The sequence below is a fragment of the Populus nigra genome, chromosome 8, assembly GCF_951802175.1.
Source record: "Populus nigra chromosome 8, ddPopNigr1.1, whole genome shotgun sequence".
In the NCBI taxonomy this organism is placed as follows: Eukaryota; Viridiplantae; Streptophyta; class Magnoliopsida; order Malpighiales; family Salicaceae; genus Populus; species Populus nigra.
This window is the reverse complement of record NC_084859.1, coordinates 7557759-7573750: the sequence shown is the minus strand read 5'-3', so window position 1 is coordinate 7573750 and position 15992 is coordinate 7557759. Positions and strand designations below refer to the sequence as shown.

Here is a 15992-nt window from a genome sequence, read left to right as displayed (position 1 = left end):
GTGCACTAATATTTTTAAAAACTTCAATCAAGTAATCTTGTCCACCTTTATCAATTTTTATGTTATGTGATGATGTATCATTTATCCTTATATCGCTGTTGGTATTCTAAACTTTCATTTTATAATAGTCAAGTACATGAACTTTAATATTTTTTTATTTTGATACACCATCATTTTAGGTTCTCTAAATCAAGTTTTTTAATATAGTCTATCTGTTATAATTTCAATAATTTTTTATTTATGTTATAAATATTTTAATTATATTAATAATTTATTTTTTAGTTATAAAATATTTTTTAGTCTTTACAAAATGACTTATCATTTCATTTGATGAAAAGAGTTAACATCTAAAAGAATGTTTTTTTACAATCATTTAATTTAATTTAAAATATTTTTATTTATTTTAATAAATTTATTTTAAAGGGTATTTTTATAAAAAAAACACATTAAAAAATGAAAAATTGACTAAAGTACTTGAGTAAAACAATAAAAATAAAGGTGTATCAAAATTAAAAAAAATAAAGTTATGTCGGGCCAAGGAAAAGAGGGTTTAATTGGGCAAAGAAGAGGGTTTAGTTGGGCCGAAAGGTTTCTCTCGTGTAGTAGCCAGTAGGGCAAGGAGGGCGTGTCTTGATGTCTTCTTGCATGAAAGGAGAAACAAGGCCAGTTCAGATGAGGTTAGGTCTCTTTATCTTGAAAAACAGAGACAGAGGCACAACTGAAGACAGCAAAATCATCTCTGTTTCGAATTCAATTCAATCAAGCACAACCATGGCTCATTGACTCACAATCAACAATGTAAGGTTCCTGTCTATGCCTCTGTCTCTGTCTCTATATTCTTTTATTTGAGAAAAAAAATTCGTAATTTTCAGTTTTGATGGCCTGTCATTTCCCTTCGAGCTCTTCACTACACCCCAAAACCACCATAAAACCCCACCAAATCCCACTAAGAACCATCACCTACCCTTCCATTAGATGCAAGAAACAAGACCCAATTCTTGAGAATGATAACAAAACTGAAAATACCAATAAAAAAACCCATTTCAGTTTTCTCTCTTTACCCATAACTCTCACTATTATCTCCACCTCTCTCACTCCACACCCTGCCTTTGCTGCCACACCAACACCCAAAACTTACCATAAAAAGAAAACCTTAAAAAAGACACAACAAGAAGCCTTGACACCGGACCAGCTTAAACAATGGTCTCAGAATCTTCCAGTTGTATCCAGTAGAATACCGTATACTCAAGTTTTGATTTTAAAAGAGAACAACAAGCTTAAGCATGTGATTAAAGCGCCTAATGCCTCTTTAAAACAACGTCCGGAGGCTGTTTTAGTGGTTTTAGATGATAATCAAGTGTTCAGGACTGTCTTGCCCTCGTTAGAGAGTAATAGGAGGTTTTGGGATTCATGGGATGAGTTCAAGATTGATGCTTTGTGTGTGAATGCATATTCCCCTCCGGTTAAGAGACCTGAGCTTCCTAAGCCATATTTAGGATTTTTGTGGAAAGTTCCAGAGTTTATGCTGTCGAGGTTAAAGCCTAAGAAGGAGTCCAAGAGAGCTATGGAGTTGAGGATGGCCAGAGAGGAGTTTAAGAGGCAAAGAAAGGACGAGCTGAAGAAAATGAGAGAGGAAAGAGAAATAATCGAGAAGGCAATCAAGATGCAAAAGAAAGACGAGGACAGGAGGAGAAAGAGGGAGACTAGGATAAAGAAGTATGAAGAGTCATTGCGTGATGCACGGAAGAATTATACAAGAATGGCAAGTATGTGGGCAAATTTAGCACAGGACTCAAATGTGACAACTTTGTTAGGGTTGGTGTTTTTTGTAATATTTTATCGTACAGTGGTGCTTAGTTATCGGAAGCAGAAGAAGGATTATGATGATCGGCTCAAGATTGAGAAGGCAGAGGCTGAAGAGAGAAAGAAGATGAGGGAGTTAGAGAGGGAGTTGATGGGTATTGAAGAAGAGGAAGAAGATGAGAGCGTGCCTGGGAAAGCGGAGCAGAATCCTTATTTGAAGATGGCTATGCAGTTCATGAAGTCAGGAGCACGTGTTAGGCGTGCACATAATAAGAGATTGCCTCAGTACTTGGAAAGGGGTGTGGATGTGAAGTTCTCTGATGTTGCAGGACTTGGGAAAATACGTCTTGAACTTGAGGAGATTGTGAAATTTTTTACACATGGAGAGATGTACCGCAGGAGAGGAGTGAAGATCCCAGGTTAGTTTTTGGAAAGCCATTGTATGCAATTTTAATGATTTTTGATTTGAACTTTCAGTAGGATTTGTTTTCGTGGCTTGTCATCTCATTTATGTTCTTTATCTAGTTTGAGGATTTGGTTGAGAGGACCTTACATTTTATGTTATTGTTCTTGTTTTAATTACATCAAACACTGCACTTTTTCTCTGCATGTTGTGGAGTCACTTTAAACATTCAATTTGGAAGTGGATTGTGCAAATAACTTCCCTTGTGCAGAACTTCTGTAAATAAAATTAAAAGATTAAAAAAAGCAGCACAGATTGAACTATCATAGCAAATTAACATTTCACACTAATATGCTGCCTGGCAGGCATTCATTCTTTCATGAGTATTAAGTAATAAAAAAACTCAAAACATAACTTTTACAGACAACGTCGTAGAGGCAGAAAGGACTGGAAATAACAGCTTGCTTTTAGCAAAATTATCATAGACTATTTGTGATATTCTCTTTAAACGCTTGACGTTCACTATGGAAGTTCTATCCATCACATTCTTTTGGTTGCATCTCAAATTACATGACCTCATATACTGGTATGAATCTTCCCTTTGGTCAATTTCTGGGATGATTACAGACACTAGATTTGATCTAGTTGAAGTTTACTGGAGATTCTTGGGGATAGAGTATTCTGTGCTATTAAATGTTTTTGAAAGCAAGAGATGAAAGGGATATGGAGCAAAGAATTATGTTTTATTTATGTTTGTGATTCCTATGAATTTTCATTGCCAATTAGATTATTTTTATGAAGTCATTATGCTTGTGATCCTGTGCGCATGACTTGTCCGCTTGAACCCATTTTTCAATCAGGTGGCATACTTCTTTGTGGCCCCCCTGGGGTGGGGAAAACTTTACTGGCAAAAGCTGTGGCCGGTGAGGCAGGTGTAAACTTCTTCTCCATCTCTGCATCTCAATTTGTGGAAATATATGTTGGAGTTGGAGCTTCTCGAGTTCGAGCACTTTACCAAGAAGCAAAGGAAAACGTAGGTGTTCTCTTTAGCTTCTCTATTAACAAGGTTCTTCACATGATAGCTTGGAGTGGTATTGCTGATGTTAAATTCTAAACTTGTTCTCACTATGAATTTAGACATGTATTTACCTTTTTTTCCCCCAATGCTTTCAAATTCAAATATAGAGCTGAATATTGTTCAGAATGCAACCCCTCTTTTTCAAGCTCTGGGAACTTTAATCTTTTTCACATGTCATCATACTTATTTTTGTTTGCATAGGCTCCATCTGTTGTTTTCATTGATGAACTGGATGCTGTTGGAAGGGAGCGTGGTTTGATTAAAGGTTCTGGTGGACAAGAACGTGATGCCACTCTTAATCAGGTTGGTTGGGGCATATCCTAAACCTGTACTTTTAGACTTCAATGCTGCTGTTTTATGATAAACCTGCATTTGAGGATTGATGTTCAGTTTTCTAATTCCAGCTCCTTGTATCCTTGGATGGGTTTGAAGGTAGAGGGGAAGTGATCACTATTGCTTCCACAAATAGACCAGACATTCTAGACCCAGCACTTGTGAGGCCTGGGCGGTTTGATCGAAAAATATTTATACCTAAACCTGGCCTCATAGGCCGCATGGAAATTCTGAAGGTAATGATTTATGATCTCCATCATGTTTTTGTGTTCTCCTCTTTTTTCTCCTGTCATTTTCTTTATGGCTTGAGAAACTAGGCCATTCCATGCCTTTTAGCTTCTTTTTATCCTGTTTTATTTTTTATTTTTTTTGGTAATAGGTTCATGCTCGTAAGAAACCTATGGCTGATGATGTGGACTATATGGCTGTTGCAAGCATGACAGATGGAATGGTTGGTGCAGAGCTGGCCAACATAATTGAGGTTGCTGCAATTAATATGATGCGTGATGGAAGGACTGAGGTATTGCCTATTCTTGTAAATTGAAAATCTTACTCCATTTGCTAGTATGATTTTCATTAGACGTGAATTGCTGAAGAGGAGCTGTGAGAAATGGAATGATTTGGACTTTAGGCAGCTTTTAATGTTCTTTGAACCAAGTAGACAGAAAAGCATTTGCCTACTGGGAGGTCTCCCATAAAACTTGATGGAACTGAGACTTCAATTTCCTATTCAGAACATTCTTTGTCTTGGCAATCTAGGAGACAATATTTTCTGCCCCAAATATTACCTTGACAAGCATGATGTGTTCATAGCCACATCCTATACCAAAATAAACTTTAAGTGTCTGCTTTTGTTATGGTCAGGAGAGGTCCATTTTGTTTTTCTATCTATTCCTAGGAATTATATTGTGGTAATGACATAGCTCACTACTGTTGGGACCAACTCATGGTTTGTACACCGTCATAGATTTAAGTTTGCTTATAATTTATGATCACATTAAAAATCACATTCTATTTGGTCCTCAAAATTTGGAATATAAGAATTTCATGTAGATAAAAACCAGCCACTACTTGGATGTGACCAACCACCACTAATATTGGCCATTCCACAATATGGATGATCATGAGATTTTGAGTCATCTAATTTTTTATCCTCTTTTACTGCCTCGGCTACTTCATCCCATAAATCATTTTATTTTAGTTTGCATATTTTTTTTAATATTGTTTGTTTTTGTGAAGAATTGAAATGTTAATGAAATATTATTTGCCTAGCTGTAAAAAAATGGATATTTTCTTATTTCCTGTGGCTAATTTGTTAGTTATATTATACAGTCTTCTCGGTGACCTTTTGCCCAAATGATTTGATTTATAATTTAATAATTACTTTTGTGTATAGCATAATGTCAGTGAATAATTTATTGCATCTGTGCAGATTACAACTGATGACTTATTACAAGCTGCACAAATAGAGGAAAGAGGAATGCTGGATAGAAAGGAAAGGAGCCCTGAAACATGGAAGCAAGTAGCTATTAATGAAGCAGCCATGGCTGTTGTGGCTGTGAACTTTCCTGATCTCAGAAATATCGAGTTTGTATGGCTTTTAAATTCATTTTTATTAGTTTTCTCATAGTACTGTTTCTTTCATTCAGTTGCGTTCCTTGACTCACTTTTATTCTTGTTTAGAGAGAGATTTTAAGTTAAAACTCATGATGTTTAACTTGAAATGCCATTTTTTATGTGTGAGATGGAGAATATAGGGCACAATTCATAGCTTGTTTCTATGTGTAGACAACGTGAGTGCAGAACAACCGCCTAATCATTTTTAAAATCGGTCCTAAATGTACCACATAATTTTTATGCACTTTTCTGAGTCAATCAATATTTGCTCAAGCCTTTTGAGTACTAGTTGTGGTTCTATACAACTGGCATTGATTTTCAAAGCACAATAAAAATGAGAAGTTGCTGGCTTTTTTCAAAAAATAAGTTGGATTAGTTAGACACCTTTTATTGAACTCTTTGAAGATGAGGATGAATCAAATTCATGGCATATGTTGATGATTTGTATGCATTTTGACAGCTGAACACTTTGATAGTCAGCAAATTTATTTCACATTTTGTTGCCGTTGAGTGGTTAAATAATTTTTCTTTGGACAGACTAATAGATTTAAGAAAGAAAGAAAATAGATTCTGCCTGTTCTTTGTTTGTAACCTTGATTTTAAGGGGATGTTGCTTTTTCTAATGATGTATACTGCACATTGAAAAATTTCTCTCATATTCTTGGAAACTCTTGGAAATTCTAATAGAAAATGGTGAAATTCTAGAGCATGACCATGGACAGAGAAGCAGAAATATTTCAAACAATGGACTCTATAGTATGGTGTTAGTCTTTGCTTTGACTTCGGGGTAATGGTGTTTCATTATCATTTGCCCAAAATGATGTTTTAACTTTTAGGAAAAACATTATAAACGATCAAAACAACTCTACAAAAACTATGGCAAGTTCTTGGGTTTTTGCATGTCGAATCTTCCCTGTTATAGGGATAGGGCTTTTCTAGGCTGCAACAGGAGTTCAATTTCTGGTGGTTATCCTTCTGGTTTTCCAATAATGTTTCAAATATTTTAAAATCATCACATCTTTGTATTTGTCATTTGTCTTTAGCTTGGGGAATGTCAGCGTCTTGCCTTTTATTCTGCTTGCTATTGAAATATTTGACTTTGTTGAGATGATTACCTAGAATTTAAACTTGTTGGGTATTTGTGCTAGTATATATCACAAATTGTTCCCATAATAAATGTACTTTGAACCTTAAAATTATAGGATTATACTCATCTATTTATTGGATTAGGTAACAATTGCTCCCAGAGCTGGCAGGGAACTTGGTTATGTTCGGATGAAAATGGATCATGTCAAATTTAAGGAAGGAATGCTTAGGTATATATATCCTTTAACTCTTCAATGTCTTTTATTGCTCAAAGGATAGCCAAATATCAATCATGCCAAACTGTGATTGATACAATAGCACTGTGTTACGATTACTGCAGTAATTGTACTGTTGAAATTGTTTTATGGACTCATATTTTTCTTTTAAGATACCCTCTTGTTTCTTTGTATCATGCAGTCGGCAATCCCTTCTGGACCATATCACCGTTCAACTGGCACCACGTGCAGCTGATGAGCTTTGGTATGGTGAGGGTCAGGTAAATAAACCTTTGTTAACATGTGTGATTCGGTAGGTCATTGGATATATGTTGTGATTGATGCTTGGATATTAGCTATTTCATTCTTTTGTTAGCATTTAAGGTCTTGTTTTATTGGTTTCAGTAGTAGGTCTTTTTGCATTTCCTAAAGAAACAAACAGTCTTCCGAGTCATTTGCTTGATTTAACTCATTAAGATCTGAAGACTAAAAGTCAAATGATGTTCATTCTTTGCTGAGTTGTTGATTAAACTAATTACAAGCTATTGCACGGCAGAACACTTCACATAAAAAAGCATCCAACCATGAATTCAAAAACAGATGAATGATGTAAATGAAATATTTCATCAATTTGTTATACTATTCTGATTAGAAAAAAAAATTTCAGCTTCTCAAGCAAACAGTTTTTTTACTTCGTTTTAGTTGGACTGCCTTAATTCTTAACATTCAGGCTTTGAGAAACCTATTGTCATTGGTAATATCAAAACCCTCACGTAGTTTTGTGTTTTTGATATCATCATATGTTGTTTGTCGTGTAAGTTGATTGTTCTGGGTATCAGGATTAGTATTTTGTATTCTATATATCTTAACTGGTATGCTAATACTTGCCTTGATACATCAAATTATTCCAGTTGAGTACAATATGGGCTGAAACAGCAGACAATGCTAGGTCAGCAGCACGGAGCTATGTTCTTGGTGGCCTTTCTGAGAAACATCATGGTTTATCCAACTTCTGGGCTCCAGATCGAATTAATGTAGGGATTCATGATCTTTTCTACACTTTGCATCATGGTTGCATGCACCACGCATTTTTTTGCACCTGAATTACCATATAGACTAACGTGATTATATTGTTCCCTTGCCATTTATACAAGCTGAGGGTGGATTGAAGATGGCTATATAGAGCAAATTTACAATATTTTAGTTGAAATGACACGCTAATGCAAACATTTTCATCTCTATTATATGCTAATTATTGCACTAATGCATTCTAAGATGGAAATTTGCAAATTTCAGGAAATTGATTTGGAGGCGCTACGAGTTATGAACTTTTGTTATGATGGTGCAAAAGAGGTACTTAATATAATGCAAAAGAAGATCTTAGTTGCAACTTCCCAATATCCTTATCTTGTGCAAACAATTTGTCTGTGTCAGATTCTGCAGCAGAACCGAAAATTGATGGATGCTGTTGTTGATGAACTTGTCCGAAAGAAAAGTTTGACCAAACAAGAATTTTTTAACTTAGTTGAGTTGCATGGTGTGATCAAACCTATGCCACCAAGTATACTCGACATCAGGGTTGCCAAGCGTGCACAGTTTCAAGAAATGTTGGTGCACCAGAATGAAACAACTATAACAAGCAATGCATGAGCAACATGCCAAGAGAACTGAATTTAGCATGGAACTCGATCTTTGTTTATGCTGCAACATTGGCCAAGGAAATTAGCCATAGGAAGCAGCTGTTACCTTGATTGCATGGTAAAAATGAACGGCTAGTTGTGAACCGTGCAAATTATGTTAATGTGAGGTAAACTTCTTAATGATAAACCTAGATCATGCATCACCTTGATCTATCACGGATGAGCTGATACAAAAGGCACACAGAAGTCCAAGTTACGTGTGGGGAGAAATTTTGACGGTGCTTCATCCTTTTACCTTTTTTCTGAACTCTCATATATTCTGCAATCATTTTCTGTTTTGCTTCACATATTATGATTTTTTTTTTGTCGAATAGGCTAGAAGTTAGCTTGTATTTGCTTCTTACTAACTGGTTGTGCCCTCAAAGGCCAAGCCATTCCTATCTCTGTGCTGAGTTTTACTGAATTGCTAATGAAATTTTTTTCTCATCCTGTGCATTCTATTGTAATGGTCAGATGTGCGATTCTCTCATGATGGATGCTGTGTTGTTTATTTACATGTTCAAGAGCTTCTACCTTCCATTAAGTTTGAAAGTAGATCTTCAATTCCATGTACAGAATGGTCTTAACGTTTTGGTCTAAAACCAACTACAAGTAGCTAGTTAATCTTCCATTTGTATCAACTTGGCACGAGGCTTTTTGGCTGATCATGCTGCATAAAACTCTGGTTCTGAAAATTTCATTGTACTACTGTCTTGTAAAATGGGGAGAAACAGGCCTTTTGCGTCCAGAACTTATTCAAGTTCTCCATTCTACTTGTTTACTCCATCGAAGATTCTAAAGTAATGTTTTAGTTTTAGTGGCAAGGCCGGTATTTACTCTTATGGAAGATTCTAAAGTAATGTTCCTAGACCAATGGCAAAGAAGTTTCAATTGATGGGGGGTGGTCTCTGATACATGGTATCATTACTTCATCCCACGTGATTTTAAGAAAAGTAACGCGGTATGATTATATTTGAAGTTATTATAATTCCAGAGATTTTAAATTTACGATTTAACGAATACATTAATTCGTAATAAATTAAAACTGATTTCCTTTAATAATAATAATATTTACTCCTTTAAGGTGATAAATAGTTATTTTTTAATTAAAATCCTACTTAATTTTTCATAACTTCATAATTACGTTCGACTTGGCCATGTTACCAAGTTTTTTTTCAAGGTAATAATCTAATTTTTTCAGTTGTAATTGTACTATAATTTTAAATAACTATCAAAATTACAGAATGAATAATAGCTTGAATAACCATAGAAATTGTCTTATTAATAATAGTAGTGTTTGACATTAGTTTCGGAAATGTTTTTTAAAAATATTAAATTTTTTTATTTTAAATTAATATATTTTTAGATAATTGTAATAAGTTAATATTAAAAATAATTTTTTTAAAAAAATACTATTTTAATAAAAAAAACACTTTAAAAATTAATTCTGCTATCATTCTTAAAATTACCAATAACGTCCCAATAAGTCCTCTTTTGAAAGAGTCAAATCAATTCTAGATTTCTTCAAGTCATAATTGTCACTAATCCACACTCGATTATCTCGCCAACCATCCATTACTCGATTAATGTAACCGCCAAAATCCTCCACGTTCTGTGTTGAATTAACTACCAACCACCACTTTCCACACCCATCATATCGATCATGCTTTTGGTTAAAATATATAAAGCCCTCTAGCAGATACATGCAGACGACAACAATGAACATCACCAAAATGACATCTCTTGTGGCTTTCTTTTGCATTTGTTTTATCATCACTGTTGCGTCCATGAATGGTTTGGTTATCGCAGAAAGAGTGTTCAAAGTTGGGGATGTGTTTGGATGGCAAGAACCTGGACAAAACAGCTCTTCGTTGTATGCTCAGTGGGCTACTAGGAACAGATTCCAAGTTGGAGATTCTCTCTGTGAGTTCATTACAGTTAGCTAGATCTTGACTATACAGTTTGCTTCTACTTCTACATCTAAGTTTTTTGAATGCTGTTAAGATTGTATGATTTTCTCTGGTTATCAAATATCTTACTTGGTGTGTAACCGTTGTTCGGTTACTGATGTTTACATGGTAGAAACGTAAACTTTTCTTTCACCAGGAAATTTCTTTTTGATGTTCTTCTACTTGCTTATGAGAAAGTAAAGAAGGAAATATGGGCTGTCCTGTGTAAACATCATAATTCTGAAACCAGATAAGAATGATTTATGACCAAAGAGTAGTACTGTTCTTGCAAGAGAATGAGTACAAGCTTAAAGCAGTGTTTTCTTTTTTGTGCAGCCAGTAGTAGCATTTACGTTCTCAGATTTATGATTCGTTCTGTTGTTTTCGTTCTTCGCAGCCTTTGATTATAAGAATGACTCAGTTATTGAAGTAGACAAGTGGGGATACTACCACTGCGACGCTAGCAAACATATTGTTGCCTTCAACAATGGAAATAGAGTGTTCAAACTCGACAAGTCAGGACTATTCTACTATATTAGTGGAACCCCAAGTCACTGCAAGAATGGCCAGCGTTTGCTAGTTGAAGTGATGGGTCTCCACCACCATTCTCCTCCATTTATTGCAGCTCCACCTGGATACCTAGCACCATCCCCACAACTAAGTTCAGGAGTATCAGTCTCAGGGACACTTGGTTCATTGTCAATGGCTCTTATGGCCACATTGATTGCTTTGTTATGGTCTTTAGCATGACCTATTTTCCTTTTCAATTGTTATTAGCTATATATAGGTTGGTTTTCTTGAAAAAAAAAAACCTTAGTATCTGATTCCCGCTGTTGGAATCTTGTGTTTGAGCATTTGTCTTTTCAGTCATTCATTGCATATTGTTGGATCTAATATGCTAGGAGTTTGTACTTTGATTTTTCCAAGAAACGTTATTGCTATTGAATTTAAAGCATTTTATTAATGTCTTACTCCATCCAGTGTGATTTACTTGTGTTGAAAGAATGAATTAGTAAAAGTAATCTTGGCAGGAGTACCTCCTGGGTTTGAATCATTCTAAGGCCTTCTCATCCCATAATATATATACATGGATGGGAAGGCCTTAGAAATTGCCCCAACTGTGGGGACACTTGCACAGTATCAGCAGCATGGGACATAACCCTCTCTGCTCTTTCAGTTTTTAAGAAAACATTATAAGATATATACCAATAAATTATAAAATGATGTTAAGCCAACAGAAGCGCATTTAAAAAAAAAATGTTGAATGGTAAAAATAAAAAAAAATAAAAAAAACAATCTCAACTTGTTAAGTTCATAATTTGAGTCATTTGGTAATTTTAATTTTTTAAAAAAACCTTGAAATCTAAACAACGCATAAAATAGGCATAATACTTCAACTTTTCAAAAAAGCCACTATGAAAAGCACTTCTCAACTGCCCTGAGCATAAGCATGATTATTGCCATCAATCTTCTTCTAAATCTTGCTCACATGCTTTTTGGAGAAAAAACATCTAGATGTGAGATGAGCTTAATAACTACACAAGCTATTAAGAATGAACATTATTTCCATGAGTTAGGAGACTCTTTACTTTATCACAAAGTGTTACACACTCATTTCTTTAAAGATCGTGTCGCTACAAATGGCAACTTAAATAACTATGATGACCTTATAAATAGCAGGAGCATCAAGGATCCATTCATGGTAGTCTGATATTTTTTTTAGCTTCTAACCACACGTTTTACCACTACATGTGCTAAGGTATTAGCTGTCATTCAAGGAGGGTTTTGTGTGATACCCATTTCTTATAAAAAATGGTACAAACACAAGGACCTAATAAGTTTGATCACTTTAATGTTATGCCCTAAAAAAAAGATGGAAATATTGGTCTTTAATGGATATCTCTAATAATTTATGAATAAGAAGATGCAACCTAAATAGATAAGAAGAAATCTTTATAATACATTACTCGAGATCAAATAATTTTTAAAACATGTATCGCCATTATCTTTTAAAGTAAAAGCATTAATTTTTATTCATATCTCCAAAGTCTCAACAAAAAAATCTCCATATCTATAATAAAATATCCATAGCGATATCTCTATGTCTTCATTAAATTCTCCAAGTCTTTGAGACCACTTATCTCCAAAGGAATCAGAGATCTTTGTCTAAATCATTATGATCACTTATCTCTAGGTCTCGATTAAACTCTTTAGGTCTTCGTGACCATTTATCTCCAAATAGATCAAAGATCCTTCTCCAAGTTATCATGACCACTTACCTCCAAGTCTCAGTGACTACTTATCTTTAGTAGGTTTAGGGATGCTTTTCTAGGTCTCTATGATTGCTCATGAGAAATTTGTTTATAAATAATTTTCTAAACACATACACATGCCATATTATTTATTTTTATACTCATCTTCTTATATTATTACTAGATTATTTTTTTAAACAATTCGTAATATAAAATCAAAGTTTGTGTATGTATGTGTCTATATATATATATATACTAGACTAGTGAGCAATGATGTCTAGTTTAGCATAGTAAGACATGCTAAACATAAGAAAGTTTTCAAGGAAAGTTTAGAGTTCATACAAGTTTAAATCTATAAGCATGCAAAATAATAACTCATGGCAATATGTTTTCAATAAATATAATAATAGAATATTAGCATGCATACTAAGCATATATCCAAACTTACAATTGATAATAATTAAAAGTCCTAGTATGCATACTAATAATAATAATAATAATAATAATAATAATAATAATAATAAAATATATACTTAAATTAAAACAAAGAAATATATTTACTTGTTGAAGCATTTTAAAGTAATGAGACTTTTATTATTATTAAGGATGAATCTTTTATCCTTAAGGTTTTATTTGTAATGCCCTACACTTCTAAATGCATTTATACTTAATTCCTACAATCTTGTACATAAAAAAGTGGGTGAATGTTTTTTATATACAAGAACAATCCCAACTCATCCATCGACAATTTCATCAACGAATACAATGATACGTTATTCCTTACACATATATACATTTACATTACTTTCTAAATGATATACATAAAAATTGTTCTTAAAGTAATAATTTGAAATACACGAATTCCCTTAATATGAAAGGTCAGATAGCTCGAGGTTCCTCCAAAAAAGAAACTAAGGTAATCAAAGGACAAATACCTTAAATACATAATTAATAAAGGTTATATATTTTTTATATCCATAAATATCATCACTAGAACTTCTACTAACTTAAGGAAAGATAACCACAATAGTGAAATTCATACATAATCATATCCATTACCAGAATATTTAAATCAACTGTAGAAATGACACAACCTTAAATGTTCTCCTTAACAAAATTTCCATTAATACCATAACTTCCATTCAAATTGTTCATTTCACCAATTTGTGGCCTTTCTTCTTTTCCCTTTACATGTACTATAAAATCATACATCTATTCTCCAACTTCATTAATGCCTTCCAACATGAAAAATTAGATAACTCAATAGCGCTTCTTTTAGATCCCCTATCTTTAAAGGCATTTACCTGAAAGCACTTATAAAATCACGAAAAATATAATAAATATTCGAGTTATCAAGTTGTTAACATTCAACACTTATACCAGATATACCATTCTTATCAATCTTCTTTAATTATTTAAAATCTATATCATTTCCAAATTTAACGTATACTCATTTACCTCGATTGAATTCTCTTTTCAATTCCATTATAGTGTTTCCATATCATGTTCCCATACAAGTCACATCCATTCCATATAATTCATCATCTCACAAACACAATTTAACTTATACAATATCTTATTTCTAACAAAATGAATTTCAACCCCAATTATATTTCTCAATTTTCACATTTCATAACTCATTTAATTGCTTTCTTTTCCAACAATTCCTCATAATTATCATTGAATATCCATGATCGTTACTTCTACTCTTTTTTTAATAATCATTTCATCCTATTTTAATTTTTTAATGATTATTCAAGTATCTCTTTACCCATTTTATTGTTTTCGAACAATTAACCTTTCTTGAAATTGTTTCAACATGCTTAACGTCACATATGACTTATCCGTATCATTTCCAATCTTTACATATAAATTGGCATTTCAACATTACCCGTATTATTTCCCATTCTCATATTACTCATACTATTCGGGTCATCCATATATTTTTCTTTTAAAAAATCATTCTTTGTACCCCTTGTCATATTTACAAATTTGTCATACCCATTATTTATTTTATTTATTGACAACACGTTCTAGTGTTTCTTTCAATACAACATTTCATATAACTTTTTAGTTTTCAATTCCTATGAATTTATCATTACCTATTGTCCTCACAAATTCTCAACTTACATACTCATTGTCATATTTGCATTTCCTTCCTTTTTTGTCTTTCAAATAATCTTCATTTAGTATAGTGCAATCTTGACAAAAGTTTTCCTTAAAATAAGTCATTTCCATGTTTGGTGATACATATTATTGACACATACAAATCAATGTTTAATTTCCAGTCTTGTCATTGTGGACCTTATTCTCACATAACACCATGACAACCTCATGACTATCTCATCATATTCATCCATGATCAATATTCCACCATTCAAATCAATTCCATATTAACAAGAAACTTAATAAACAATTAAATATTTAAATTATAATTTGTATGCATATAAAAATAAAATTATTTAATAAACACGCCTTAAGATTCAAATCAGTGATATACCCCTCCCAAGGGATCATCACTTATCTATAAAAGATACTATACTAATTATCTACTGCTTATGATTATACTGAGATGAACCTGAATTCAAGTAATTAACATCATAAATGTTTGAGTACCATTATAAGCATTAAAATATAAGCAACATATCAACAATAACCTCTTATTCTCATCCCTAAAAGATATTCAACCTATTTCTTTGATTCAATAATTTAATCATTCCAACCATCATTAACTAGGTCAACTTAATCTCAATCATCCTATACGGATATCCATAACCCTGACTATCCCTCACTGAAGCCAATAATCCAGCAAATCCACTTGGTTGCCAATAATCCGGCTATCCCCTCATGGATGCCAATAAATCCAGCAAACTCATTTGGTTACCAATCAATCCAGTTATCCCACTTGGATGCCAAAAATCTAGCTAACCTATTTGGTTGACAATAATTACGTACTAGATAATTCACTTCATATTGCTTTAGTTTTTTAGAAGCATAGGAAATTACTTTACCATGCTGCATAAGTACACAACTTAAACCTTTAATGGAAGCATCGCTATAAACTATAAATCTATCATGCCCCTTTGGAAGTGCTAATATTGGAGTAGAAGTCAATTTCTTCTTCAATTCTAAGAAACTTTCTTCACAATTCTTTGTCCATTCAAACTTGACATCATTCCTAGTTAATCAAGTTAATAGAGAGGCTATAATTGTGAATCCTTCTATAAACCTCCTATAATATCTTGCCAACCCCATAAAACTATAAATTTTAGTCATATTCATAGGTCTTTCTCACTTAAACACCATTTCTATCTTTTTAGGATCTATAAATTTTGGTCATATTCGTAGGCCTTTCTCTTTTAAGCATCACCTTATTTTTTTAGGATCTATATATTTACCCTTTTTTGATATCACATGTTCTAAGAAAACCACCTTATCTAAGTTGTTTTTTGCACATCTTGCTTCTTAATTCTCAACTAATGATATCTTGATCGCAAATCTATCTTCTAAAATACTTGTGCTCCTTTGAGTTGATCAAACAAATCACCAATTCTAGAAAATGGATATCTATTATTTA

At 33.2% G+C, this 15992-nt stretch overlaps 2 protein-coding genes across 2 annotated transcripts; both read left to right on the top strand.

Annotated features, from left to right (window-relative positions):
• The first annotated feature begins 625 nt into the window (after positions 1-625).
• Positions 626-8661, top strand: LOC133701415 (probable inactive ATP-dependent zinc metalloprotease FTSHI 2, chloroplastic). Its single transcript, XM_062125323.1, has 11 exons — positions 626-2222; positions 3067-3239; positions 3486-3587; positions 3689-3853; positions 3997-4137; positions 5050-5208; positions 6465-6550; positions 6738-6816; positions 7447-7569; positions 7832-7888; positions 7970-8661. Exons 1-11 carry the CDS (start codon positions 878-880, stop codon positions 8183-8185), a joined length of 2646 nt encoding a protein of 881 aa, XP_061981307.1. The 5' UTR covers positions 626-877; the 3' UTR covers positions 8186-8661.
• A 1081-nt stretch (positions 8662-9742) lies between these two features.
• Positions 9743-11100, top strand: LOC133700518 (early nodulin-like protein 7). The gene is made up of 2 exons (XM_062124082.1): positions 9743-10137; positions 10561-11100. Exons 1-2 carry the CDS (start codon positions 9918-9920, stop codon positions 10911-10913), a joined length of 573 nt encoding a protein of 190 aa, XP_061980066.1. The 5' UTR covers positions 9743-9917; the 3' UTR covers positions 10914-11100.
• The last annotated feature ends 4892 nt before the right edge of the window (positions 11101-15992 follow it).

Bases quoted from the DNA above. Each gene is read 5' to 3' on its own strand.
- LOC133700518 (XM_062124082.1), top strand. From the start codon at position 9,918: ATGCAGACGACAACAATGAACATCACCAAAATGACATCTCTTGTGGCT. The intron at 10,138-10,560 runs GTGAGTTCATTA...CGTTCTTCGCAG, and splicing joins CCAAGTTGGAGATTCTCTCT to CCTTTGATTATAAGAATGAC.
- LOC133701415 (XM_062125323.1), top strand. From the start codon at position 878: ATGGCCTGTCATTTCCCTTCGAGCTCTTCACTACACCCCAAAACCACC. The intron at 3,854-3,996 runs GTAATGATTTAT...TTTTGGTAATAG, and splicing joins GCCGCATGGAAATTCTGAAG to GTTCATGCTCGTAAGAAACC. The intron at 7,889-7,969 runs GTACTTAATATA...TGTCTGTGTCAG, and splicing joins GTTATGATGGTGCAAAAGAG to ATTCTGCAGCAGAACCGAAA.